Raw genomic sequence first — 26,511 nt, 5'->3', positions numbered from 1 at the left:
TCACTATATGTAACAACTTTACCCCACAGTCAATGAGCTAGACTTACGGTTCAGCTACATTCTCTTTACTCTGCTTTGGAGAGTATCAAAAGGGACAGAGTTTTACTCCAGAAAATGTATAGTAACCCAGGTAAAGTTAGGAATGCAAATACACGTGAAGCCATTAGACATATGACCTAACAGGCTGCATAACTGTAAGGGGCCACTGAAATGTTTATAATTTATTTATATTGCCCGAGCCCTGTATTAAAAGTGCAAATCTAAACTGCCATCCTAACACCCACATCACCTATATCCAACAAGATAACCGTGTGACCAGGGCAAAACCTGCAGCTTTTGTTTGCTTCTTTGTTTCTTGCTGTTTGTACAGTACAAACAGAGAGAGAATGATGGAAAACTGATCAAGGGCAGTGCTGCTGGATTACAGCTTTCCCACGTTATGGGATTATGTCCCGAAATCCTGAAGGATTATACTTTACAAGAATCCCAAAGGCAGGAATCCCAAACGATTGTACTAGGAATTAAAGTAAGTTCAATGCTTTGATAGCATGTAATCATTCTGCCGGAGGTGCAGGGTTTAGGATCATATTCAGGGAATGTTATTACAAATGTGGGAATGGAAAGCCTGTTAGCAGGACAACCCTTATGGATTAAAAAGAGCTCAACATGTGGCCCACAATACCGATATGACACAAAAGAATAATTAAATCAGGGCATTTTATTCTCATCTGTGAAACAGTATTGCTACGCTATTACAACCTGCTATTTGACATGCTAGATATAAAATTATGGATGGACTGAAACCAGAACTTTGCATGGGCATATTATCAATGTTCAGAAACCATCCACATTAAAATTCATCATCTTAAATGGTCTATACATGAACAATGGATTAACACCTAACCCTCCAGATTGTTGGAAATCAGATGCTGAATTCAGGTTAACAGCTTTTTGAATATTCTTCCTCTTCCTGGCCTTGCAAGAACAATTTTTCAAGAATCAGTTGAAATATCCCTAGCTTTGAGCTCAGGTGCTAAGACGTACATAAACCATGCATGTAACATACATGAAGAAACCTCATCACTTTTATATTACAGATGCTATAATCTGGCAAGACTAGGGAGGAAGATTTAGTTTCTGCTTCCTAAGTCATTAGAATTTTTATTAAGGAGAAAACATCCCCAGGAAAAAAGTAGCTAAAAAAGGTCTGCATCAGCCAGACCCACCTGAAAGCGGGACCCTCCTGCAATGCCAGCAGCTCCCCTCAAACCCCAAGCGAAGGAAAAAAAACCCCACAGATACAAGTATCTTAAGACATGACAGTGCAATGTGAGCAACATCGCTGGAGACCACCTAGCAACATCTGCCGCAATTGCCCAGAAGATAACACAGGGCAGGTGATGCAGGTCGTAAAGGGGACGGTACCCACACAGCAGACAGAAACAAACAGCTGATGTGTGGAGAGGCTGTTCTAATAAGGGCCTCCAGCTACAGCACAAGTCTCACTCTTGAAGACATGTATGTGACAACAACATCTCACCTTCAGAGCTGAGATGTTACCTTTGGCATGGTGCTAAATGTTTCCATTATAAGCGAGCAGTAGTATCAGAGTTAATATTGGTATTAAATCAAAAGCCAAGCTGAGAGGAGGAGCACATGGAGCAGGTGTTTCCAGTGCTGGACAAAACCTTCTCAGAATAGTTAGTGCAATGTCTACACTACAGATGATGGTATGTACATCCGCTTCTATATAGAAAAATAGCAATGGCCCACTAAAACATCAAAGAAACTCATGCCACAAGACATTATCGTAACAAACTAATACATTTTCAAACTTTGCAACAACTAGCTGTGTCTGTTAAAAAAAATGCATGTCCCACGCTGCAATGTTAAACCTTGTACATGGAGTTTAACTGAGTGTAACTAAGTCAGGACATCTGAACACAGGTGCCTCTTCTAGCAAAGGTAAATGAAAACCGACATCTTCGCAGGCACAGATGGTCAGAAGCTGGGTCTGTGCACTCTCTCTCATCTGAGGTTTGAAAATTTGATCCTGAACACCTGATTGTGAGGCTGAAGTCAATGTCACCATTCTGCAAGTTGTTTCTGTAAAGCCACTGACGCAAAATGAAGGAAAAGCCACAGCTACAAAGATCTTCTCCAGACCAAGTGTCATAGAAAGAATTCGCTTTGTAGACAATGCTCAGAGTTATCTGGAAAGCTGCTCTGAACAACTTTATTGCCAGACATTTTGGTATGCCATTAGCCCAGGGACCGACCTTCCACACGAACTGGTGGAGCCCAGGGCTGCCCATGCCTTCCAGATGACCCTGGGCACACTTCCTCTGACAGGAGACCTGAACAAATCAGACCTGCAAATAGCACTGTAATGCCAGACAGAAGTAAAACTGAGCTTTCCCAAATGCAGCTTCCTAGTTCGGGCAGAAGGGTCAGGCAGCCCTTACAGCTTCTAGACCTGAGTGTACTCAGGTCCAGCCCAGCTTCCTCTGCTCCTCCCATGCCTTGCCCCTGGGCAGCCAAATTACTCCCTGTCCATTCCACCCTGGTTTGTTAATATTTTCCACGTAGCTGGTACTAGCCAGAAGAATGCCTGCATTGTAAGGCATCAGCTATAATGCCTTGAATCTTTATACAGCAGTAAGATGAGTTGTGTGAAAGCCTTCATAAAATTGTAAGCAGATAGTTTAGACATTTTGATGAGAAGAGAAGGTTTTATTGTGATGTGACTGACAGTTTGCGTGAAGGGTATTTACAGTCTGACTCTTATTACTAAAAACACCATGACAGGTAGATCTTGATGTGGATGTATAATGGGGAGACGATGGGAAATTATGACAAAAAGAGCTCATCAAACATTTCACTTTTTTAGAACAGTTAATTTCACCTACGGAACCACAATTTCCATGTGGAGCGTGTACACTTAACACAAGCTCTTTGGGGTAAGCTTGCTTTCTTTGTCTGGCTTGACGTCTATTCTCAGTGAACAGAGAATAGCAGAACTGGTCTAAGGAAGGAGCAAAGAGAAATGAATGCAAGAAGGAATGAATACAAGAGGTCTGAGCTTATACAAAGGAGGGGAGAGATACTAAGAGGATACTGGATATCATGAAAAGCATGCATCTGGAGCTGAGCTGCACGCCTGGCAGAGGAAATCTACAGGAGAGTAGGATTTGCTGGGAAGGGATGCAGCAAAGAGATAGGGAAATACAAGAATTACATTGAGTAAGCAATCTTTTCATCCCAATGTCAGAGAAGTGACTTGGCAACCAGCCACCCCTGATAATTGAGTTCAGTGGGTACGTTCAAATTCTGAGATCCGAGACTAATTCGTTTCTGCCTCGTTTGCACTGTATTTACATTACTTGATATCAGAGATCACGAGAAGTCACACTGTAAAGTACTTTGACGCCTTGTGACAAATGGCCTCACACAACGGCGCAGTAGTGTGTAAGTACATCAGCTATCTCGATGCATATACAAAGTTGAATGCTTCTGCGTCATGGCACTACCAGGAAGATGCTTCATACCGTCAGCCCCAATGGGATCCCATATGCACAGAGAAAGCAGTATTTGCCCAAACGGTCCTGGTTTCTTAAGAAGCTATAGATCTTATTGAAAACCAGTATGAATTATACTTCCCAGTTTCAAAGCAAGCTTTGGAAAATGGAGCCTGGCTTTTAGCTTTTACCCTATAGTAGATCTCACCCCATCTATGCCTGACTATTTAGAAGTTATCATACCCGCAAGTCATTTAAAGTTCCTCTGAAGCCACGGAAGAATGATGTGCAGATGTACATTTATTCCCACCTGAGAGAAACACCTCGTGCAGACAGGAGGAATTTCTCTCTGAAGCGGCTATTTCTTTCCACTGGCTACAGAGAGTCAAGCGTGGAGGGTACGCAGATGACTACTTCAGTATCCCTCACTTCTATGTGCAGAGACTAGAGATAACTTGCCTGAGAACACACCAGAGGAAAAGAATCCCAAGATCGAAAATTGACCTCTGTCCAGGGAATGTGAGCAATTCTGTTTAACTGAAGCAAAACTTGCTGCATTTTTATAGTGTTGTATTTATTGTTGGGAGAGAGAATTCATGGTGCCTGAAACCTATTAGGAGCTACAAAAAGTTTCTCACTTTATTAATCCATTATGAAATTAATGAAAGCAAGATCTCCTAATAAAGAAAGTGCCCTTATATATTTAAACCAGGTAGATGAGCTAGATTATTTGCCCTCAGATTGGATTTTAGAGGTTTATATAATAATGACAGCTATAAATTGAAGAAAAAAATTATGGCAAGTGTCTCAATGACAGAGAGTCTCAGATGTGGCAGGGTGAGCAATAAATCAGATGGGCAGTGGAATATTAAATTGCTAATTTTAAGAGCTATTGCTGCTTTTCTTTTTTTTTTTAATGCATACTAATAAAAATGTGAAACAAAAATCTCAGCTACATATTTCTTCCTCTTCTCATTCTTCTCTTTTTCTTCATAAATTGAAGTACATAACTTGTTTGGAGAAAAACCTCTAATCGCTTTAAATTTAACCACAAAATAGCAAAAAAAAAAAAAAAAAAAGAAGTCGGCAACCAGTTTCATGGAGATGACAGATTAAATATATTTGATGATTACAGAGTAGGTTCCATATGCCCTAAATCTCACAGTCATGCTCTTTACCAGGACAGACTAATACCAAAGTGTCTGCAGACATGATTGCAAGTGTACTGTACACCCAATCACACTGCAGCAACCTAAATTACAGACTATACCCAGAGTAAATTTGAAACATCACTGAAGGAATAATAAAAAAGTAACCGGAAATGTACAATGGAAAAATTGTAACACTGAACTATGAGAGAAATGAGTGAAAAGTCTACAGCTATTCTGTGCCCACAAATACCTTAATTCAACATGAGTTATTTTACTAGATTTCCCAACAACATGATGATGCCTCCCCCCTCCTAGTGGCTTATCAAGTAATATTTATGGCAAGTTTGTTTGTGCAAACCACAGAAGCGTCACAATTCAGCACCCCACCCAGCCCCTCCCCACCATTTATCTTTTTTATTCGACATCTTGGTCTCTGTGCTCAGCCCAAGCTGTGCAAGTTACCCCATCCTCATGTGAAAGGAGTCTCTCTCTCTCTTGAATACAGGCATTTTCCTCAAGCAGTAGACTGAAATTCCTGACCTTTTCCTTTGTTTTTCTCCATTCTCAAGTAAAGCCCAGACATACTAATTTTCTGTGTAGCCAACACAATTGAACAATTTCTCAAGCTATTTATAGCACAAATTTATATTAAACAGTATAACCCACCCTTCAGGAAATGCATGCCTTGTTGCTAAGGCATCTGTCACTCCACCACTTCTCTCAAACACTTGTTACCACTCCTTATACGTTCTGGGGATAAATGTTTCACCTCTTCAAAATGCTAATACACAGAAAGGGAAAGGTGCCATTTGGATACAACAGCATATTACCCATTTTTTAACGGTCTACTATCAGTGCAGGGCACAGGACAGAAGGAATTAAGGTGACAGTCTATATTGTCCCTTAGCCTCTGGTATACTTGGAGCACTACAGAAATAATACGTAGCAACACTGGGAGGAAATCTCCTTGGGCTGATTACAGCCCACAGTAACCAGGAAAGCAATGCAATACGCAGAGAAAACATTCTGCCACTCAGGAATCTGTTGAGTGAGGTCTTTTTGCACACTTAATCTTTATGTAGCTCCTTTCAGAGTTTCCCACAGCCATTTAAACTAATGGCAATTGCCCGTATCTCTACCCTACAGCTCTACTGCTCTTACTAAGCTACCACAGAAGTTGGTTTTACTGGAAAAACAATTGCTTTTCTATGGTGTATGTTAGGTTGGATTTTGATGTAACTTGTTTGGTTGGGTGTTTTTTGCAAATTCTAATAGATTCTCTTTTGTTTTTGGCAACATTTGATTTGAAGCACCTTATGAAATCTTTACCTATCAGCACAGTATATTCACCAGGAAGTCTTCTGAGAGATGTAGACATTATAGCCACAGAAAATCACCACAGAGGTCACAGACAATGTTCTGACATACCTTGTCCTAAGGCTATTTCTCTCAACCTCCACTCTATTCAGACCTCGCCTCCCCTGCTGTCCTACAAAACGCAGCTGTAAGGAGCACAATCTATAAAGTACTGCTCTGACAGAGCACACGGGAGAAAATGCAGTCCATGCTCACTCAGAGCGATAAGCCTTGTACAGCATGAGGTAATAGAGGAACCCTTCTAATCCAGGCAGCAACGATTCATGCATTAACGTGTAGAAGGCTTGTTGTCAACTCTTAACCACAGATAACACATTTATAAATGGAGACTTTCATAAGAATGAGTCAGAGAAGACAGAAAGGAGATTGAAGTAATGAATGAGATGGATATAAGTGACATTACAATCCTGGTTACTCTGAATCAACCCAGTCAAACGACGACAGAACACTGATAAAATTCCCGTCATGAGAAATGTACCAAATGTTACATACAATAATGAAAGTCACAGAAGCTAAGAAACACATCTTTACTGCATATAAATAGGGAAGATACTTACACTTACAGGTTGACTTTTTGGCACATCATAAACACCTTCCTTCTTTTGGCTGGTCGGAACCTGCAATAGCAGATGAAAATTAAGGTCATTACACAAGCAATTGTGATGAAAAATTGAAATCTGCAACTGATATTTAAGTACAAGGTAGTCATTTAATACTAATGAAATCAAGGGTAGCTCCCTTTTTGTTCAAGCGGTAACATTAATGGACACAATACTGAGGAAAGAAAACATCACCCTGAATTTTTTTAAATCTTAAAGCCCAGTAGTGTTCAGAAATGAGACTTTCATTCTCAGTTAGGTTCAGCTGCATTAAGTTCAGGTGCACGTGAATCTCCTTCCTGTAACCGGTTGTTTTTTTGTTTTACTTGGGAGTTAGAAGACGCACATAAAGGTCATGATCACGTCAGTACATCATCTTCCTCCACGGCAGAGCTCCAGAGTAGAGCTACTGATCTGAGGGAAAGAGATGTTTGGCCTATGGCATTAGATTTCTTCATTCCAATTCATTTAATAATCTAAGTCAAATAAAGTCATAACATGTACCCCTGTAGTGATGGGGCCCTGCAGCTGCTCGAAGCAATGTTTGGTTACAATTCTGAAATTTTACTATGGAATTATCAGCCTGTCAGAGTCTGAGGCTGCACAACCACTCACACAGCCAGGGAGCTGAAGTCAACAGCCTCGCATGGACAGGGTATGATGCACTTCAAAAAACTTTGGGCGAGTCTTTAGTTAACTCAGCAGTCTTGATTTACACCTTGGGCATTTATAGCCTACTCATGTAAATTCAGTTGCTTTATAATATTGTGCTTTGCTTGCCTAATGACTGCTGGTTTACATATTTATAATTTGTGATTATATTTCTTTTCCTTCCTAGAAGCACTGAACGCCTATTGTAAACGACACAAGCAAAAGGAACAGTAAAAACATGTTCCAAACAGACATGAATGCTCTAAGTGCACTTAGCAAATCAGTGCTACTCTTCCACTAAACAAGAGCATTCAGCATAAGAAGGTCACATTTCAGACATTAACGAAACCTCACAGGTTAACAGGAGAAATAATACTGCAGATATGCAAAAAATTTATGTTTTCATTTTCTATGACAATAAATATGTTGGAGTTCTGATATTAGAGTCAGTCTGGTTTAGGGGAAGCTGAAGGAATGTTATTTATTCATTGAGATGTACTATAATTTCTTATTCTGTATAGTATATCAGAAACTCTACTGTTCAAACATTCCTTTGCTCATGTTTAAATGTCGAAGTCTTCATGGGGGGCCATGCACATTGCAGAAATTTTTCAAGAGCATGAGTGCAGAACCCTCACAGAACGTGAATGAGCTTTTTAAAAGATCTCCTCTATTCCTATCCCAGGAATACTTGCTTGCCTTGGTTTTCTCAAAGTACTGTCTTCTTCCACTGAAACCACCTATGACATTAGGTAACATGAAACTGGTAAGAGTGGAAAAATTCAATTTCATGGAAATAAAGTGCTCTCTTTTTACAGACCGTTAAGGGACAATGCAAGAGCAGAAACCAAGAATGCTGTATTTAGTAAGTCACTGGAAAGTTTAGTCTTCATAAAAAGAGGACAAACATGGTAAGATAAACTAATTATAAACTATCAGCAGCACATATTTTTCTTTTCTCTCTGGAAGAAAGTTTCCCCATCAGTCTACTTCTCCATGAAGTCATCCCAGTCTGCACGCTCCTATCCACAGCTTTTTATGGAATTAGCATTGCCCTGCACTATCAATCCCTCTCTTACTCCAGCTTGTAAACACATTAGAGAAAAGCTTGTCACTTCTAATATCAAGATAGAGAAACTTTTCTGAAAGACATTCTTCTCTCCCAACTTGATACCACCCGTCTTCCTGTTGTCTTTACTTGCTAAGTATCATCACGCTTTTTTGCATCGCTACGTAGACTGGGCGTCTGCAAGGCATTTCTCCTGTTTTTCCTTTGATTAGCAATCTCAGCAAAGGGGTACCAGCACTACTGCTGCTGACAGCTCTCCCTGTGACAGGGTGTGAACCATTTTGACATACTTACATCTTTGACATACCTACAAGCACCGCAACTCAGAAACCCCCATCTCAGATTGTCAACTTGTGATGGAGCAGAAATTGCCTCTCCATAGAGACCAATGCTGCTACATACATGATACAAAAACACCTAACAAAATCTCACCTCACTACCATAAAACAACAGACAGGCAAAGAGATGCTGTTAAGAAATCTGACACTAGGCGAGAGGACTGGTACGTACTCAGTGACCAAATCCCTTGCATAACTAACACATTAGAGCAACTTACATAGGCAGACAAAAGAGCAGACAGACACAGACAGTCTTTGGGGTAATGTATCAAAGAAAGGTGACGGACAGAGAAAGAATGCTTAAAAAGGAAATTGTGACCTCTACTATGTTGAAAAGAAAAAGTCACATTTGGCACCTATCTCCCGTCTTCAGTTACCTATTGGGTAGCAATCTTTTCCACCAAGGGAGAAATGAGCTCTTTGCCTGCCAGCTCTTGGTTGAAAAACCTACAGCAACAGAAGAAAGATCTGGCAAGGCTGAAGAGAGGATGCATGAGGTTACTGAGCAGATGCATGTTTACCGAAGTGTAGTACAGGCTTTGTAGTAAATAACAGAGCTGGCAACAATTTCCATCAAACAAAAAAAAAATGAAAAAAAAGAAGAGAGGACCTTTTCTAATTTAATTTTTAATTTAATTTTTAATGGACAGTTCTGAGTTCATCAAAATCTTGTAAGACAATTTTGCCAGTGTAAGATCTGAGCTGTGGGAACCCAGACTTATAGCAAGCCAAGAGCTCACGAAGTCCATGGGAACTCAGAAGCTCACAGCTCTGGGCAAGTCTATGGTGGCAATACTTCACCATGTGTTATTAACAGATTAACAGATAACAGAGAAAGACACATAGCTCCCTAATCTCAGCATTTGCTGTATTCAAGGTATTGCCTATAGTAAATACAGAGGACAACGCCAGGCTGCATATATTGGGAGTACGGTATATTATGTACCACAGGTATTTTCTGTGGATCACCGTGGTGTGGTAGAAAAAACTTCATCACATCCAGACACTGTCATATGAAGCCTTGAGCTTCCAGGATAGTAACAGCAGTACCTCTAGATGAGGCAAGACGTCACTATATGTTTATCATCTTCTATTTCCATTTTAAGAAAATGTCCAGAGAGTCCTCCTGTTGTTTAGGCCATTCCTCAGAACACAGTTCCTGCTTCCTCCCTACCAGAGTTTGCTCTAAGATCTCCAAACACTGGGAGTGACGACCACATTTTGCTTGCTTCCACTGGTCCTTCTCTAGAGGGTCACTAAAAGCTCTGCACTTCGATGAACAACAATCAGAATTTTTTGGTCTGAATGTAGTTGTCATGGGATTTTTCTTTCTAGCATAAAACTGACAATTTGAGTAGTGGTTTTTAACAGATTGCTTTCCTGAAAATAGTCCGACTTTCAAAACTCGATGCAGTAGAAAATTTTCCACCTTAGGCATCATCTCACTTTGAGAGTTTTGCATGTCTTGGTCTAGAGATGCAGAAAGATGCATATTCTAGTGTGCATGGTGGGGTGCCAGGAAATCAACAGAGACAGGTTAAATTAATCTCACCTTAATGACCCTGTCATGGGGTCTATAAGATAGCTATTTTCTAATGTTTAACTTGCATTTCTCTTTCCCATTTAGCTTCTTTCTATTTTGGCTTACAGCTACTCTACCCTTTCATTTTTTCTATTATCTTCCTACCTTTTCCTTTATTTAAAAAAATACCCTTTCCTTTTTTGTTCTATCCCTGCTCCTGTCTACCTTAAAAAAGCTTTTTCTATTAGCAGATCAACCTCTAGTACAGCTAGATGAAGTGTTTAATCACTACTTGAATCTCCTTTCTCTCCATACCAAATGATTTCCTCAAATCACAATTTTCTTACAGCATACAGAGATTTCTGTCTATCTCCAGATTTGCCTCTAGTATGTGATACAAAATGAATGACATTATATTTTAATAAACCCTGTACTGATCCCTTGAGGATAAATGAATGACAAAAGATTATTTTATATTGCTTTCAATGCAATTTTTTGTCAGTGTGAAGAATGCAAGCTTGGGCTGTAACATAACATGTGCACTCGGAAAGTATTTTCCCCAGTCTGGGGGATATCCATTGAGAGCTCTTAGGTTTTGCTCAGTTATCTCCTCGGTTAGCCAGAAAGAAGAGCAGTACCATTAAAATATCTTTCTAAGAACTGCTTGGATGGTCTGCCCTCCACCAGATTTCAGTATCTGTTTCTTAGAATAGGTGTAAAAAGTTTAAAAAAATTAACAGAAAAAGAGAATCCACTATTTAGCACCTTACATGGTATACTCAAAAATTTAAGGCCTTTCGTAAGTTGGCAAAGTTAATAAAGTTTGCAGAAGCTGAAATGACAAACAACAGAAAAGCCACACTGAGACCAGCAGATGACTCATGTCATGTCGCCAGAATGAAATGCCAGACATTTGTGTGATGAATGAAAAATAATAAAAGTGAACCATCCACGAAACGTACTTCACTAAATGTTTGCAAATCGTTGCAATGAAAACACCGAAGTTAGCGATTTTATACCTGATAAATGTTTTCTTCCGTTTCAGGCTCACGGATTGGCTCGTGTCCAGCCTCAAACACAATGTACTATTACACCAGCCGCCAGAGAGGAAAAGTCAAAGATGAAACAGAAGGGAAAAAGGCGATTTGGAATTCCACATAAAAACATAGTCAGGCATTAAAGAAACAAGTTCAAAGTACAGGCTGGCAGCAGGACAACCAGTTTGTTGGAAAGCGCAGCGTAAGGTTGTTTCATATTTCATAAACCTGCAATGAATAGACCTAAATCTCCTCTAATGATCATTAGAGCAACTTCCTAATTCTTTCTCACTAGGGAGACCGCCTGTGGCCCAATATTAATTTTCTGAAGTCAACGTGAATTTTGCCTCTTTTACATAATGGCAATTATTTCCACATGTATTTATTATCTATGAATTAAAAAGCTAAATCCAAACTGGAAGAATAGGCTGGTGTTCATGTAATGGGCCACATGGCAAAAGGCTGTCACAACACTTTTCATTTTCAGGTTCTTGTTTTATTGTGAAGAGCACAAAGTAAAACCCCTGACATTATAAAAGCTGAATAGCTATTTAGGGCATCCTAATTCTTATCATCTTTCTTGCTGCACCTTAGGCACTGTTCAATATTCACTAATGGTTGAATCAGTTTCTTTCAGTGTGCCTCCCACTGACATGCCTAAGTGGAAGAACACAAAACCTTCAGAGGAAAAGAAGTGAACTACCATATATTTTGTTTCCACATAAAAATATGAAAATGAAATGACATCTTTTTTCTTCTTCACACTCAGTAGGATATTGGACATGAATATATTGACATATTTCTGATAATCACCTTTACTCCCAGATATTTTGCTTGGATAAAACAAGACTTAAATTTCAGTTCTCTTATTAAATCATAGCCCAAACACCAACAAGGGAGTGTGTTATAACGTCAATTCCACTGTTGTATTTTTCAAAATATTCACTCTCTGAATTAAATTCTGGCCCCATAGAAGCCAAAACCAAAATGTCAATTTATTACTATCAGAACAAGACGTCACCTTCCGTATTCTCAAAGTAACTCCCTTTTCAGTTAGAGTTTGTATTAAAAAATTATGACAATTCTCATTTGGAAACTTAATAGCTGGACTCACAAGCCACATTTTAGAAAATATTTATGAAATCTAAGTCTAACATTTCTATACTCTATTCTATTCTATACAGACATATTGTGGTATTACAGCTTAATCTCTAAATATGCTACTTTCTGTAAAAATCTTAGAAGTTTCTCAGGAGACTTATTTCAGTAAATTTCAAAACATCTTGTTAAAATTTTCGGCTGTGTTTGAAGATAACATGTATCTAGTTATTTCTGAAACTCCAAGGCCACACAGCTTCAGAAATTACCTGGTATACAGGATCTTCTACATCTTCTTCCAAAATTGTCTACAGCAAAGTAAGAGGACAGGCAGTAAAAGCAAAGAACATAAACAGTAGAGATAAAAGAACTGGATTCAGAAATTAAAGGACAGCAAAGAAATAAGCAAAATGGGCAGGTAAGTATATAGTGTTCTTTCTTTAGTATACAGATAAAGTCACATTATTGTTCAAAGTAACTTTATTCAAGTTTCATCCAAGTTTAACAATCTGTACCTTACTTGATTTGATTCAAAGACACACACTGAGAAGCATACTGAATCTTCGCTGAAGTATTAGACACTGTTAAAAGCCTGACTTACAACACACTGACCTTCATTAAAGTTTTCCTTCTGAATTAGAAGAAACACTACGCGGGGAATGAACAGACCATTTCCAGTTGCTAAACATGTTCATCATACCCCAAGTGATGGCTTTCATCACTGTTTAATCCTAATTCTGAGCTCACGATGGCTGTTAGGCTCATATTTGTCCATTTGAAGCTAGCCCTGTTCAAACCTACTGCTGTTAAGAAATGCTGAGGATGCTCTGTGCCTCTTTGGAGCAACTTTTGGGGGACACTTCAAACCATACTTTTCTTGGCAGTAGTCTAAGCTTGTGCGTGTACCTGGTATACCGCTTGTTCACACTGCTTGTCCTTCTGTGCCTTTTTTTCCATTTCTTCCCTTTGTTTCAGTTCATAGATGAGCTGAAACAGGTCTCGCAAATCCAGAATTACAGGTTCAGCCTATGGAAGCAAAAACAGAAAGGAGGGGTTCTATATGGGAAAATATATTCCTCTCATCCCATCCTGCTGACAGAGCAGTTATAGCATCTCCACAACTGGAGAGAACTTCATGCAGAATTAATTTCTACCTTAGCGTACATATGGTAGACTATATGCAAACTAGCTATTTGCTATCTATTACTTTCTATTTAGATGAGTATAGCAATATAACCAAACGTATCTGTATCCAGTCTAGTTTATTTAGAAAGGAAAACAGTAACTAATTATAAAAAAATTACATTATGAAAAATCTGAAATAGTGAAATACTTTCCCTTTTTCCCAAACTGGTTTCATTAATTTGCTATTTAAGAACATCTAAGCAGAGACTTGTGACATATCTAGCACAATCATACACAATACAAGACAGACCTCTTGAACAGCTTCTTTTGAACATGGCTTTTCTATTGAGTTATGCTGTAGAAAATGACAGTGATCTGATACTTACTGCCTGGGCTGTTTTTATTGCCACAAATCTGTGATTTCCCTCCTTTCCACATACATATCCAAATGCTCGATGGTCTGTGATATCCTTTGCAATGTATGAAATTTCATGAACTGCATGGTGGTGCTGTAGTAGCTATTAAAAAAAAACAAACACCACAGTAAGACATATCCATCAAAATGTTCTATTAAAAAGCTGTATCATTTCCCTTTCATCAGTGCTTTACCTGGATCTCAATAGACCTATGGAATTAAAACAAACATCAAAATCAATTAATATCTGAATTCTTTAAGCCTGTTCTTTGTTTAAAATCTCCAATTGAATATTTTTCTTGGTATCTTTTGGTGAGATATGATTCAGTAGAAAATCATGTTACCTGGTTACCATCTACACGGCATCCTAGGTACAGAAGCACTATTTGTAGGTATATAAAAGAAGCAGCAGCAGCTACCGGTAGCTTCACACAGGGTGACTCTGAGGACAGACTGATCTGCACGGGCTGGAGCTAGAACGAAGATACCCAGTCTCTCCGAGACTCAGCACCAGACTTGCTTTATCTCTGCAACACTCGGCATCAGCCAGCAAGCAATACTTCACTTAAAGCATAACAGGACTCCAAAAATTTATTTTTCCCAGAAAATTAATGGAAATACAATTATCCAACTTGAAATCAATGCCTAATGTAAAACTTCACATTTTATTTAAAATCCCACTTCGGTTGATAGTAATAATAAAAACACTCAATTTTGTTTTAACTGTATGAGTGAAACTCTCCCCAGAGCCAGGGCATGAATCTGAGACTCCTATAAGCATGTCTTGGAGTACCAGCACCTTTTTTTGCTTTGGCCTAAGCAGTATTTTATTACCACAATAATATTTATGTATTTCTACTTAAAATAATGTCCTTGAAAAGTTTATCTAAAACGATCTATTAGTTCAAATTTCTACCCTCTGATATATTGAACTGCTCGTATACCATCTAGGGATAACGCTATTTCTGAGAGCAGGCAAACCCTCACAAAGAATTCTTCTGAGGTCTAGATTCCTGCTGGTTTTGAGAAAAGCACATTTTGAAAATCAGCATGGTATCCAGGCAATCTCTAAACAACTAGTTATTTTTAGAGTTTAAAAACACATTTCAAAATTCAAAACTGGAGGGGATGTGTGTGTGTAGAAGGGAAAAGGCTGAGCACGTGCAGGGCAGTGACAAGTGATGAGACTTCTGTAGAACACGGACTGAAATTTAAAAGGAGAGGCAGCACGCAAGAGACAGACGAGTACATATAAAACAAAAGACTGGACATTTTTCATTTTCATTTTGCAGTAAATGACTCCGAACTTCCCGAGAACAAGATTGCTTGCTCGTAGGAAAATGGAAGTGCTGCCATTGACTTTGGGCTGAACGCGGCTAATCTGAAGGTGCGCTTTAGACTCTCCCAACATGTTAAGCATTTAAAATTAATGATGGGTTCTTACTCAGATAATACAGGGATATTGATTTATTAGGTTTTTCTGAAAACCAAGTTGCATGCTATCTGTTACAATGAAATGAAATGTTCCTATCTCTCTATTCTGCATATGACAGGGAACGTTATCTCTGGCTTCTATTAAATCAAAGTTCTTTGACATTGCTTTATTGATTGCGAGACAGTGTTTTGCACTGAAATTAAACTGTGATCAGATTCCTTCCTCATGGAATTAAATTTGAAGATCATTCTACCACGGAAAAGTATCACCCACAGTGTAAGACAGCAGATGGAGACACTCCAATTTATTTGGAAACCCTCATTAACCGTTCGAAAATCATTATATTTATAATGGTTATGATATTTTACATACTGTATCAATAGATGTACAAATCAAGTAAAGGTGACTGCAACATTATCCTTTCACATATTTTACTATATGGAGCGTTTAGGAAGAGTTTTTAAATTGTTTGAGGGATACTGAGTTGGAATGTACACACGAAATGTCATGTTGCATACACACATCTGAAGTCAAATGTAAACACTCCCTTGAATCTGTGCCTTCACAGCCCTCAATTCATCTTATGTGTCCTTTCTACATATTCCAATACTTCATTCCAAATACTAGTTAACGAGTGCCTGATTCTTTGCTCATTGTAAAACAGGAGTGAGACTCCTGTTGCAGTCAGTAGAGATTTACCACCATAAAATGCAAGATCACAACTGCATCTTTTCTGTAAATCTTTGTTGTAAGGATGCAGCCTGCCTAGTAGCCCGCAGAGTCCTTCACAGCAGAGACATATGCACTAGAGTAAAGGACAGCAAAGGGACAGGATGACGAGAAACACCATCTCATCCAGCCACCCAACAGAGACTTACAACCCAGATAAATACAGGCACTTTGCATGTTTTGATTAGATTTGTGTCTGATGCATTCACATAATTAATCTGCTCCGTAAAATGACACCAACCAATAAAAATATCATCTTTCTCCTTCAGTTTTTAACTGCTCACATGTAGCCAGCCTCTCAATACTTGATATGAACAGTCCTGAAAGGAAAAGAAACAGAAGCCACACAAAATTGCTTATAGCAAAACTACTGCTCAGTGCTCAACAGTTAATACTCAAAAGCTGATCTGCCCCTCTTTCTCCCCAGCCTCTTTTTTTTAAAAATGGTTTTACCATCACTTAATCCTGTCTCTAGTGGATCAGAAGCACATAAAAGAATTATTTGATAACTCAGGGGTGTTTGTGACACCCCTGTATGCCCATGCTGATGGATTCCATCACACACTATTTGATGTTTTTACTGTATCTTTGCTGAGTGCTGCTACAAGCCATTTACCAATTCGTAAGCGAGGTATCAAATTCTTTTGGAGGGCTGCAGTACGACAGAACAAATTATAGGGAAGTCTTAATTTGTATTATGGTTCAATACAGTCAATTAAATATTGTGTGGCTTAGAAAGTAATTTAACATTTAAGCATCAGTTGTTAAAAAAATCCACTGTACATAGCCTCCAAATTATTTTAGGTCTCTTGTGACTTTAGTCACTGATGCAAACGTTGAGGATTTTAAATGCAAGCACAAATGAAGTCTCAAACTGGGTAACTAAGACAATCATGAGATGCCTTAGAGATATTTATGCTAAACATGATGTCATTATTATATTTTATTCATACACTAGGAAGTTTTTTCCTGCCGTTAAACTTAAGTCCAAAATACCCACTTCCACCAAGACTGCTCTCTTCCCTCTTCTTCCCCTTAAGTTTACACCGGTCTCTCCCACTAACCATTATTTTCTCTCCTTTTCTCCATTCTATCCCCTGCTTCTCATCTTCCCCCAGGTTGCTCCCTGTACATCACATTGAATTGATTTAGCTGCCTCTGAGATCTGTAGCATTTCTAATTTCCCTCAGGCTGCTTGGCACCTATCATAAATTTTTTCACCCCTTATCCTCATCTTGCCCCTTTATTTCCATGCTGTAGCCTCCAGTGCCACTAAATCAATTAAGTCAATCAATTAAGTACTTGGAGGGTCCAGCAATCATGTCAAATATGTGAGTTAGATGGCATGAGAAAGTCACTGCTTTACTATCGCTATTTCTCTTTTAATGAGGTTGTCTATTTAGTGGAGCCTGGGGCACAGTGTTAAGAGTCACAACAAAAAATATCCTGCAAGCTGCAAAGCCTCCTATAAAAGCTGCCCCACTGAAAGCAGAAAGCATGTACCACACAATATTATATCTATATGGACAAGTTTCACAGGGATTTAAGTTGCGCAGCCTTTCACATTGAATAACTAAATGGTGAGCCTGTTTTCAGATAGGTGGTATCAACTGACAGCTCTGCTGTCCTAATTTCCACGCTATCGATACTGAGATGTGGGTGACAGACGTGGCCCAAACATCCTCTGTATTTCTATTCCTGTCTATTCACTTCTATCACATTTGAATAAGCAATAAGAGATTTTGCGTGTCACTTAAACCTCCCCAAACATCAAAGTTACCCACCAAACTGCAAAATCCTTAATGGATTAATAATAAAATAACTTTGTTAACTATAGTTTCAGTCACACTGCTGTCTACATGCAAGTGCCCCATACTCCAACTCATACTGTGATCTCTCAACAGCACATTAGGAAATCAGGCCCTGTATATTTAGAAAGACTATTGAACAAATCATAGAAAATGAACCTAATGTGGAAAATTATGGCAACGCCTTAACGACAAGCTTAGAGAGCCAGAAGTGTAATAATACATTGACCATTATTTACTGCAACGCATTAAGTGAAAACAATGAATAGTAAAACAGGTGAGTGGTTCTGAGACGAATTTTATCTCATTGTTGCAAGAAAGAGCAGAGCGGCACAGATGTGTAGCCAGCTCCTCCACTACACCTAGGAGGCTGCTGTGTTCCTTAATGATGCTCAAGACGTGCATACTATGGCACTTTGTCAAATGTTCTTCATGGCCATTTCCTTACAGTTCCCCGTTGTTTTAGCTGAGATTTGCATGGATCTTGGGGACAACAACTGGTCACAAGCATTTCTCTAATCGCCTATGCTTGTGCTGCAATGTTTCTCTGCCATTTTGTTAAAAAGCACTTAACAGAGTGGTCTGGAGCTGCTCATCTCCATCGTAAACACCCCACATTTCAAATAACATGCTTAAGGACCAGACATGAAAAACTCTCTACAGGTGCAGAGTCAAATCCCAGACATGATTTATAGCTTTCAGGCATGGACTGAGCATGGAGAGCAGTCCCCTTGTGTGTAGACAACAAAAAAGAAAGGAGAAAAAAAAAAAAAGAAAGAGACACACAGACATCCGAAAAAACATCTCATCAGACCTTGCTGGAATGTTTTTTTCCCTGGTACCCATTAAAAGCGCATGGATACCTGTTAGGCGGTTGTGAATCTTTCAACTTCCTCTCACCCTAGAGACAGCCCCATTTCAACGGGACCGTGTAGACAGTTTGGGGAAAAAAGTCACCAATCTTAATTGTCAATGAAATGGAAAATGAATCACTAAATCATATTTGCACCACAAACTTTCCCATGTTGTTTTCTGGAGCTTGGCCTTCGGGTGGCAGATGGGGTGGCAAGGCATCCGCCTACTGAGATGTGCAGGGAACAAGCAGATGGGGGAACACAACAATCCTTCCCCTAACCACTGCAAAAATTGTCAGTTTAATGTGAAATAGCAAAGGGGAGCCAACTTGGTGTGTTTCAGAGTTACAGTTACTGATGACTCCAGACTCCCTGAGAATTACTGCTGGACACAGCACGGGGCGACTGAGAGCAGGGCTGGTAACAGAGCTCCCCCCCCACCATTCACCCACAGCCTTTCCCCTGCCTCCCTGGTGGTTCCTGAGCATTCAGCACAGTATAAAAACATTTCACTGGTGTTGTGGGTGTGGCTGAAGCATAAATGAAGAGACAGAACTTGCAGGTTGCTGTCAGAGGCAGCTAAATCCAACCTGATAAGGCTTTGCAACACACCTTGTGGATTTATCACTGCTGCTGCTTTCTCAATTAGTGACAGGCTGCTACAAGTCATGGTGTTACTGCTGCAGTCTCCTCTGCGTCCACTGCGCAGATGCTTCTCATCATCCTTTTTCTTTTCTATTATTTTGGCCCATTTCCCAAAGTTGAATACAAAAAATGGTTTGGATTTTGCTCCAATTGATCAGAAAGGCAAGAGGGGAGCAGTCTACCCAGGCCATATAACACAAACGGGGACATTTGAGGAAAGGAGGAAAAATAGCACTCGTGAGAGAAACAGCTTTAGAAACTATGTGTCTAAAGAGAAGGCAAATAGGAAACATATTTTGATTCTGACAGTCCTTTCCTACTGTGATGAGTATTCCAGTTGCATGTCCATAGGGAGAGGACAGAAGAATAAACAATATCTGACAGATCACAGTAATTTGGCTTTAACGTGGTAGTGATCGGTGTGGGTAAATACTTGATAGATCAAAAAATCTGTTATACAAACATTTACTACAACATGTGGAAAAATGTATTTAGTTTGATCTAGAAAAGGAAGACAGCAGCAAAGTTTAAGCTTAGCAGATTATCAAAATAGTGAAGTCCTACTAGAACAGCAAGCAGTCTTGGAACAAAGCATCATTTCAATTCAGCTTTCAAAAATAGATGTCACATATGAATACCTGAAAAGCAAAACCCACTAGAAACCTCTTGTGTTTATGACGGTTTCAGTATTGGGAGGCATTTCTGGGCACTGGCTAAGATGATCAGTTTTGATCACAAAAGAGTACAAACTGAACATACTACCGCAGAGCGAGAACTGAACCCTTCCACTGAAGGAGACTGAACACATGCTACATACCACACAGTCAAAATGAATGATCCAGCCCTGAATCCTTTTGACCCAAAGCCACTCATGGAGTTTGGGCTGCGCAATAGGTTAAGGACTTTCTGTCTGCAAAAAAACCAAGAATAGGAGCACAAAAGGAAAACATAACCTCTGGAGTGTCCTCCATGCCTGAACAGACTTCTCAGACAGCAGCCTCTGAGCATGACTTCACAATGAGAAGAAAATAAATCTGTCTAATCCCTGTGCTTCTTCTCTACACACTGATTTTGCAGACAATAACCTAAAGAAAGACTTTTCCCAGTGCCAACTTCTAAATAGCGTTTCAGTGCACAAGCTTTGCAATAAAATCACTTGGCACAAAAAGCAACTTCCAGATTATACGCAGATCAAGGCTTCGTCTATGTATCACAAAGGGGCACATAAAATGGTGCTGATGAAAAGAAACAAGATGGATTTAGCCCCAGTTATCACAGACACAGTCCCTCCAGGGCGTCAGCAGTCTGGCTGTGACACAGCACAGCATCCAAAAGATGTGCAAATTTATTTCCTCTTAATAACAATAACAATAATAATAATATTAATAATTATTATTATTATAATAAACTCTTAAGAGCCATTGTCTTCCTGTAACTGAGGAGACTGAAGCAAAAAAAACAGATTATGTGACTTCCCAAGCTTACACAGCAACGTGCAGCTGAGTCAGGAAGGAGGAAAGTCAGTGAGCATAATTGTATGTGTAAAGATAAGCACGTCTTCAAGGGAACTGCTAGACTAAGCTCAATCTGTACACCTCAATCCATCCCCCATAAAGGCAAGCACTTAGCACAAGTACCCCAGGTAGGAGCTGGTTTGGTTGGACTCAGAAAGACAGCTTAAAAGTGTACTTCAGCCTCAGCTAAAATCTGAGTTAATCCTTACTACTTCCTTTGCTTAATGAAAAAAGTATCCTGCTACTGCCTGTACCTTACCTGGGGAGCAAGAGCAGCAAATCCTTAAGAGCAAATGCAAGTGTCCTTGTTTGTGCTTCCTGTGATAGGCACATGCAGTGGTGCTCTCGACTGGCCTGCAGTTGTTCTCACCCAAGACCCCCTGCATACACTGGGAGTCAATTAAGTTAGCAGGACGTACCTTTGCCAGCGCAGCAGTCTAATTGTGATGAATGGATCTACAATATTGAGCTAGCTGGATGTTCCAAGAACCTAATTTGTGAAAGAGCGCACCACTAAGGTAATAAACTTCTGTCTGGCTCTCATAATTTGTAATAATGTCTGACAAAGACCAGATATGAATTTAGTTATTGTTCATTGTCTTAGGAAGCAAATGCTAAGTTGCTCATGCAGAAGATCCATTTATTAGATATATGAATTTGGAAAGGAACAAAACAAAACTAGAATGCACACATGGCCTATTTCATATCTTCACCTCAATGGGTTTTCAATTTTTTATTGCACCAGGAGTGAGAGTAGCTAGCTAAATCTAAAACCCTTGTCCAATTACTATTAATCCCAAGTTATATTTTAAATATGTACTTGCAAATATTGTTTCAGGACAAAGAAAATCCTAAAGGGCAAGGAAACATTTTCATAGAGCTTTGGAAAAACAAATATGCTACACTAAAACCGTGATGCTGGACCTCCCATGAGTTTCATACTATTTTCTTATTGTTTCTGCAGCAGTCACAGTCATTGTTTTATCAGGATGGTTAAAACAAAGAAGGATTTGCACAGCAGTACCAAGAAGCAGCAAACCTGATCCTTCATACCAAAGTCAATGGCCCTGCTAGGCCATAATCAGCTCAGTAATGCAATATAGCCCTACACTGCAACTGTAGGGGGCCACCTAAAGACCACAATACATTGTTTTACCTTGCCATTTCACTATTTCAATGTGGTATACATGAAACAATACTTGCCTATGAGGATATTATTTTATTCTTTGGGATAGCAGCTGCCCATTGGCCACTGCTGGGTTTCCAGGGCTGTAACACATCTGTCTGAGTGTACTCTCCTTTAGTCCCCCACTTCATCACCTCCTGCAAAATGGTCAGTAGATCAAAATAGCCATAAATATGCCAATATTGCCCTGTATGCCTGGACCCTCAAAGCCAATGCTTGCATATAGCCTAAGTGTAGCATCTCTGACCATGCTTTATATTTTTTCCTGATATACTCGGAAGTTTGTAAGACTCTTATTGACTAAATCTTGAATTCGAGGGAGCACAATATTCAGTAAGGAGACAATCAGTTTGTTATAGTATCACTTAACCTCTCCATATTTTCAATCTGTTCATATTTACAGCCTGTGAATGTCTTTTGAGAAGCCTTTACTTTTACAAGGTCCTTTTGTTCCTTTACACCAACATTCCTCACCTTCCCGAAATGCTTTTGATTTACATGAACAGCAGAAAAATTTCCTTCATACAACTCCTAGGAGCTTTGGAGGAAATTTTTTGGCTTTCCCTGTCTCAAGATCTTAACTGCTTCAGATTCGGTAACCATCATGACTCACCCTCTTATTGTAGCCTCTGATTTGAAAAGCTCATCAGTGAAAACCAGCCTCTGACTGTCTTGATTTGTCATGCAAACCCTATAAAGCAGAGCTTGCAAAGATCACAAAAATCTCACTGATACTGGCAATACTGAAACTTAAGTTGCACTGGATAGTCATCAAACACCAACTTTCTTTAACCATGTATCTACTTCCATAATGTTACAAACTTCTCTGGAAAAGGGGAAAAAGTACAAGAGGGATTTCTTTTATATCTAATCTATCTGTCCTCCAGATACTCATACCAATTTAATAAGACTTCAAAGGGGGCCGAGAGAAAGCATGTGTACAGAGGAGAACAAGAATAGATAAAAACTCTATGAACTCACAAACTGTGTATAACCAGTATGTCATATTCATGAGCCAACTGAAAATAAAAGCAAAAAAACCTGAGAAGTTCACACGACACAATGTTTTGTATCTTTCAAATACAAAAGTATTTCATAATCAGAAATAAACCAAAGCATACAAGCAAGAAATCCTACCTGTGTTCCACAACAATAGATTGGTTTCCAGTGGCACAGTACAGAACTGGACAAAATCCACTCAGCTCAACTCTTCATCTCTAATGGCTTAATTTTCTACTGGCCAGCATATAAAAATACAAGTAAAGGAGAGACCCTAGAATGTCCCCTACCACTGGCATCACTTTGCATATGAGAAACACTTGAATTTGCCTTTTCTATACCATAAACAGGTAAGCCTTTCATCCTGGGGTCACCATTCTCTACTACTTTTTCTGAAATACATTATCATGAAAAATCCTCCTGGTTCCCAGCAGAGATGTCTGAGCTGCTGGATATTCTGGCCTTCAAGGCAATGGCCAACTCTTTTTGAAAAGACTAAGGAACAACCTCTATCAATATTTCAAGATCTTAGACTATTCCATAACTGGAGGTGTACAATCAAAGAGCATTATAACAACACCCGTGCTGAAGGGGCCTGAAGGCTGCTGATGGATGCAGTGTATCTGCAGGTTAGCAAAAGACGACTCTGGAGCAATGAGCTTTACAATTCAGAGACAGCATCATTAACTACCTATCTTGGTCATAAATACCATGCTGGCACTTCATGCCATTTTATTTTCAGTTTTCATACAGAAAGAGAGAGGAAACCATTTTCTTTGAGTTACAGTTGCATGTATAAACACACTTCAGATAATCCCATAAATGTGCCACTCCTTCATTTGTTCAGGTCCCACAATGGACACTTAACCTAGGATATAAAGCATCCGTAGCAACACAACCAGTGTGTGCAGTACCTGAGCTCTAAAATACGAGTAAAATAAAATGTAAAAGGCAAATCTCAAAGAGACTCTAAAAAAAGAACTAAGACCTCACAGGTAATTTTGGCTCCATTTTGGGTTTCCCCTCCCCCGCATTACCCGGAGGTAGGAATTTCTGGGGTCACACTCAGTCACTCAGTAGGTGCTTGGCACATTGTATGACAACGGTTTTACATTTCAGCTCAGGCAATGGAGAATATTTGTAAGTTCTGCCCTGGCACCTTCCAAAAGGGAGCTCTAAAGCTCTCATTTGCACATTTTAATACCCAGAGTTGTTTCTTCCCTGCTCATTTTCATGTAAAGCAGGCCGAATGTTTGGTTTTAGTCTCCTCTTGCTAATGGAAATCTCCAAAAGCAAACTTTGATTAAACAGTCTGCACACAGACGTGGCCCAGCAGAGAGCACAGTTCGACTACACTTGCTTTTTTCTCTTCCTTCCTTGCTTTTCTGTCCTGGCAGTGGGTGCCACAGTGGGTAAAAGGGTCTGCCATTCAGAAAAGCTGTCAGGCAGTGCTGCCCTCAACTTTTACTTAAATGCATGCAGTAGAGCCTTTCATAGCTTTGATGCCTGGATACTGGCTTGTTTTCTACTACTTACTCTTTTAGTTCTCCCCCACCCTTTACAACTCCTGTGCACAGCATGCCTTCTCTTTTAATCAAAACTGAACTTCCTCATTACTTCAATCTCAGCACTAAGCTGTATGCATGTACAGGTTACACTCTCACATGCTTTACACTTTAAAATACTTCCAAATCCGTGTATCATTAGTAGGAGCACGTTTGTCTAACCACAGATCCCATGAGGCTCTAAAACCGACTACAAACCAACTCAGCCTTTTAAAAGCAAGGACACAAACAAAAAATTGGATTCAGATCCATATTTTGACTACCTAAAAAGTTAAAAAAATACTCAAGAGCCATATGCAATATTTTCAGATACCCAGGGTTCTCATTTGCCGGCCTCAGATTGTTCTCTTCAAATTAATTAATTAGTGCTCTGCCTCACCTATTTCATAATGCTCCTTTAAAGTCTGCAGGAATGTTGCTGCTCCCTTCACTGGGGTACAATGATGCAGAATTAGGACGGGAACCACAAAGGATTAAAAAGTATTAACAGTAGAGATAGCTAGAGACCATTAAATGCTGCTTTTTCTAGAGGAGTGCTACAATTTAGAGACATGGTAGGCACTGCTGCAATTCCATGGTTACCACCAAGTGCTGGGCAGCACACCAGGAGATGGTGTTCAAGCCCTTGGGCTCTGCAACACATGGTTGCCTGCATGCTGCGCATGCAATGCATAAACCAGAAAGGTTATGAGTACAATTATCTCATTTAGGAAGACAACTTTTATGAACAGTTACTTATATATTAAGCAAAGATCTACTGGTATCTGACATGTATTACTTATTCAGCTGCAAAACTGGGATAAAATCAGGTATTTGTGTTTGGTAACTGGTGACAAATAAGAGCACCCAGTGAAAACCACTGCCTTTTCTCCTCTTCTCCTTCCACAGGACCACTTATTACATACACTAAGTGGAAGAAAGGCATTTACTGGTACCCCTGGACTCTCAGACTGAACAAAGCTCTTGCTGACTTCCCTGCAAACACAAACTGATGTCCTGAGGGCAGAACATCATCCACTGATTTTAATGCCAATAGAGATCTATTGCTATCATCTTGCAAACTGCAGGTAACTCTGAAAGTAAACCTTCCCATAGTTTCCCTCTCCCATTACGCTGACAGGGAAGGTCATCTGTCTCCCTTGCATGTGACCCCAGCAATAGGAGAGGTTAAACAGCCTACAAGTTAGCACAGGAATTCAGAAGCATCATTGCTAGTACTGCTATTACCAGGGCAAACAGAAAATTGCAGAGCAGCCTACCAGATAAAATGCACTAAATAGGAAGGAAAATCACCAGCACACCTGGGGCGTAATGCGTCCCAGCCATCTCCAAAAGGAAGCAACAGCAGATTTCAAAGCGGGACGTAACTTTCTGTTACGGCACCCGCTGAAGGTCCCCCACCGCTCTCCAGGGAGGTTTCAGTGCATCTCAGCCACCTGCGCTATTATTATGTCAGTATTACTCTTGCTAAATCCTTTCCTGAGCAGTTTGAAATCCAGCCATTATAATTCTGTGCCTGCTGAAAATGGGCCTGAATTTTTTTTCTAGTGTTTTTTTTTCTTTCATTTTCCTAGTTAATGCATTAACTTGGCTTAAAAATATCAGTACTTGCAAACAGCTCCCCTGCCCCAAGCAACTCTGTATTTTGGGTGCTCTTACCTAAGGCAAAATCACAGCTGGAGTCAGTGGGACTACAATGTGGCTTTCACGTCCTAATTTATTTATCTGAATCACAAAAGGGTATTGATTATAGGCAAAAACCCCCAATATAACTCTATACTTCCGAGTTTTCTGCTGTGGGACAATACCTCACCGGAGGGATGCAGTGCAGCTTCACTATAGAACAGGATCCATAACAACAAACATTTTTATAACC

General features: G+C 39.6%; 1 protein-coding gene across 16 annotated transcripts in view; it reads right to left on the bottom strand.

The window, feature by feature from the left end:
* Positions 1 to 26,511, bottom strand: part of DAB1 (DAB adaptor protein 1) — a 477,466-nt gene that overhangs the window by 26,190 nt on the left and 424,765 nt on the right. For 15 of the 16 annotated variants that reach the window (XM_064455005.1, XM_064455003.1, XM_064455002.1 and 12 more), the window contains 3 exons: positions 13,872 to 14,003; positions 13,267 to 13,386; positions 6,604 to 6,663 (listed from right to left, as the gene is read on the bottom strand). In XM_064455005.1, coding sequence (XP_064311075.1) covers positions 6,604 to 6,663; positions 13,267 to 13,386; positions 13,872 to 14,003 — 312 coding nt within the window. The remainder of the gene's footprint in view (positions 1 to 6,603; positions 6,664 to 13,266; positions 13,387 to 13,871; positions 14,004 to 26,511) is intronic. The other variant, XM_064454998.1, reaches the window with a different exon arrangement.

Source organism: Phalacrocorax carbo, chromosome 6, assembly GCF_963921805.1.
Source record: "Phalacrocorax carbo chromosome 6, bPhaCar2.1, whole genome shotgun sequence".
Classification (NCBI taxonomy): Eukaryota; Metazoa; Chordata; class Aves; order Suliformes; family Phalacrocoracidae; genus Phalacrocorax; species Phalacrocorax carbo.
Note: the sequence above shows the minus strand (reverse complement) of the source record. Positions and strands in the feature narration are given on the sequence as shown.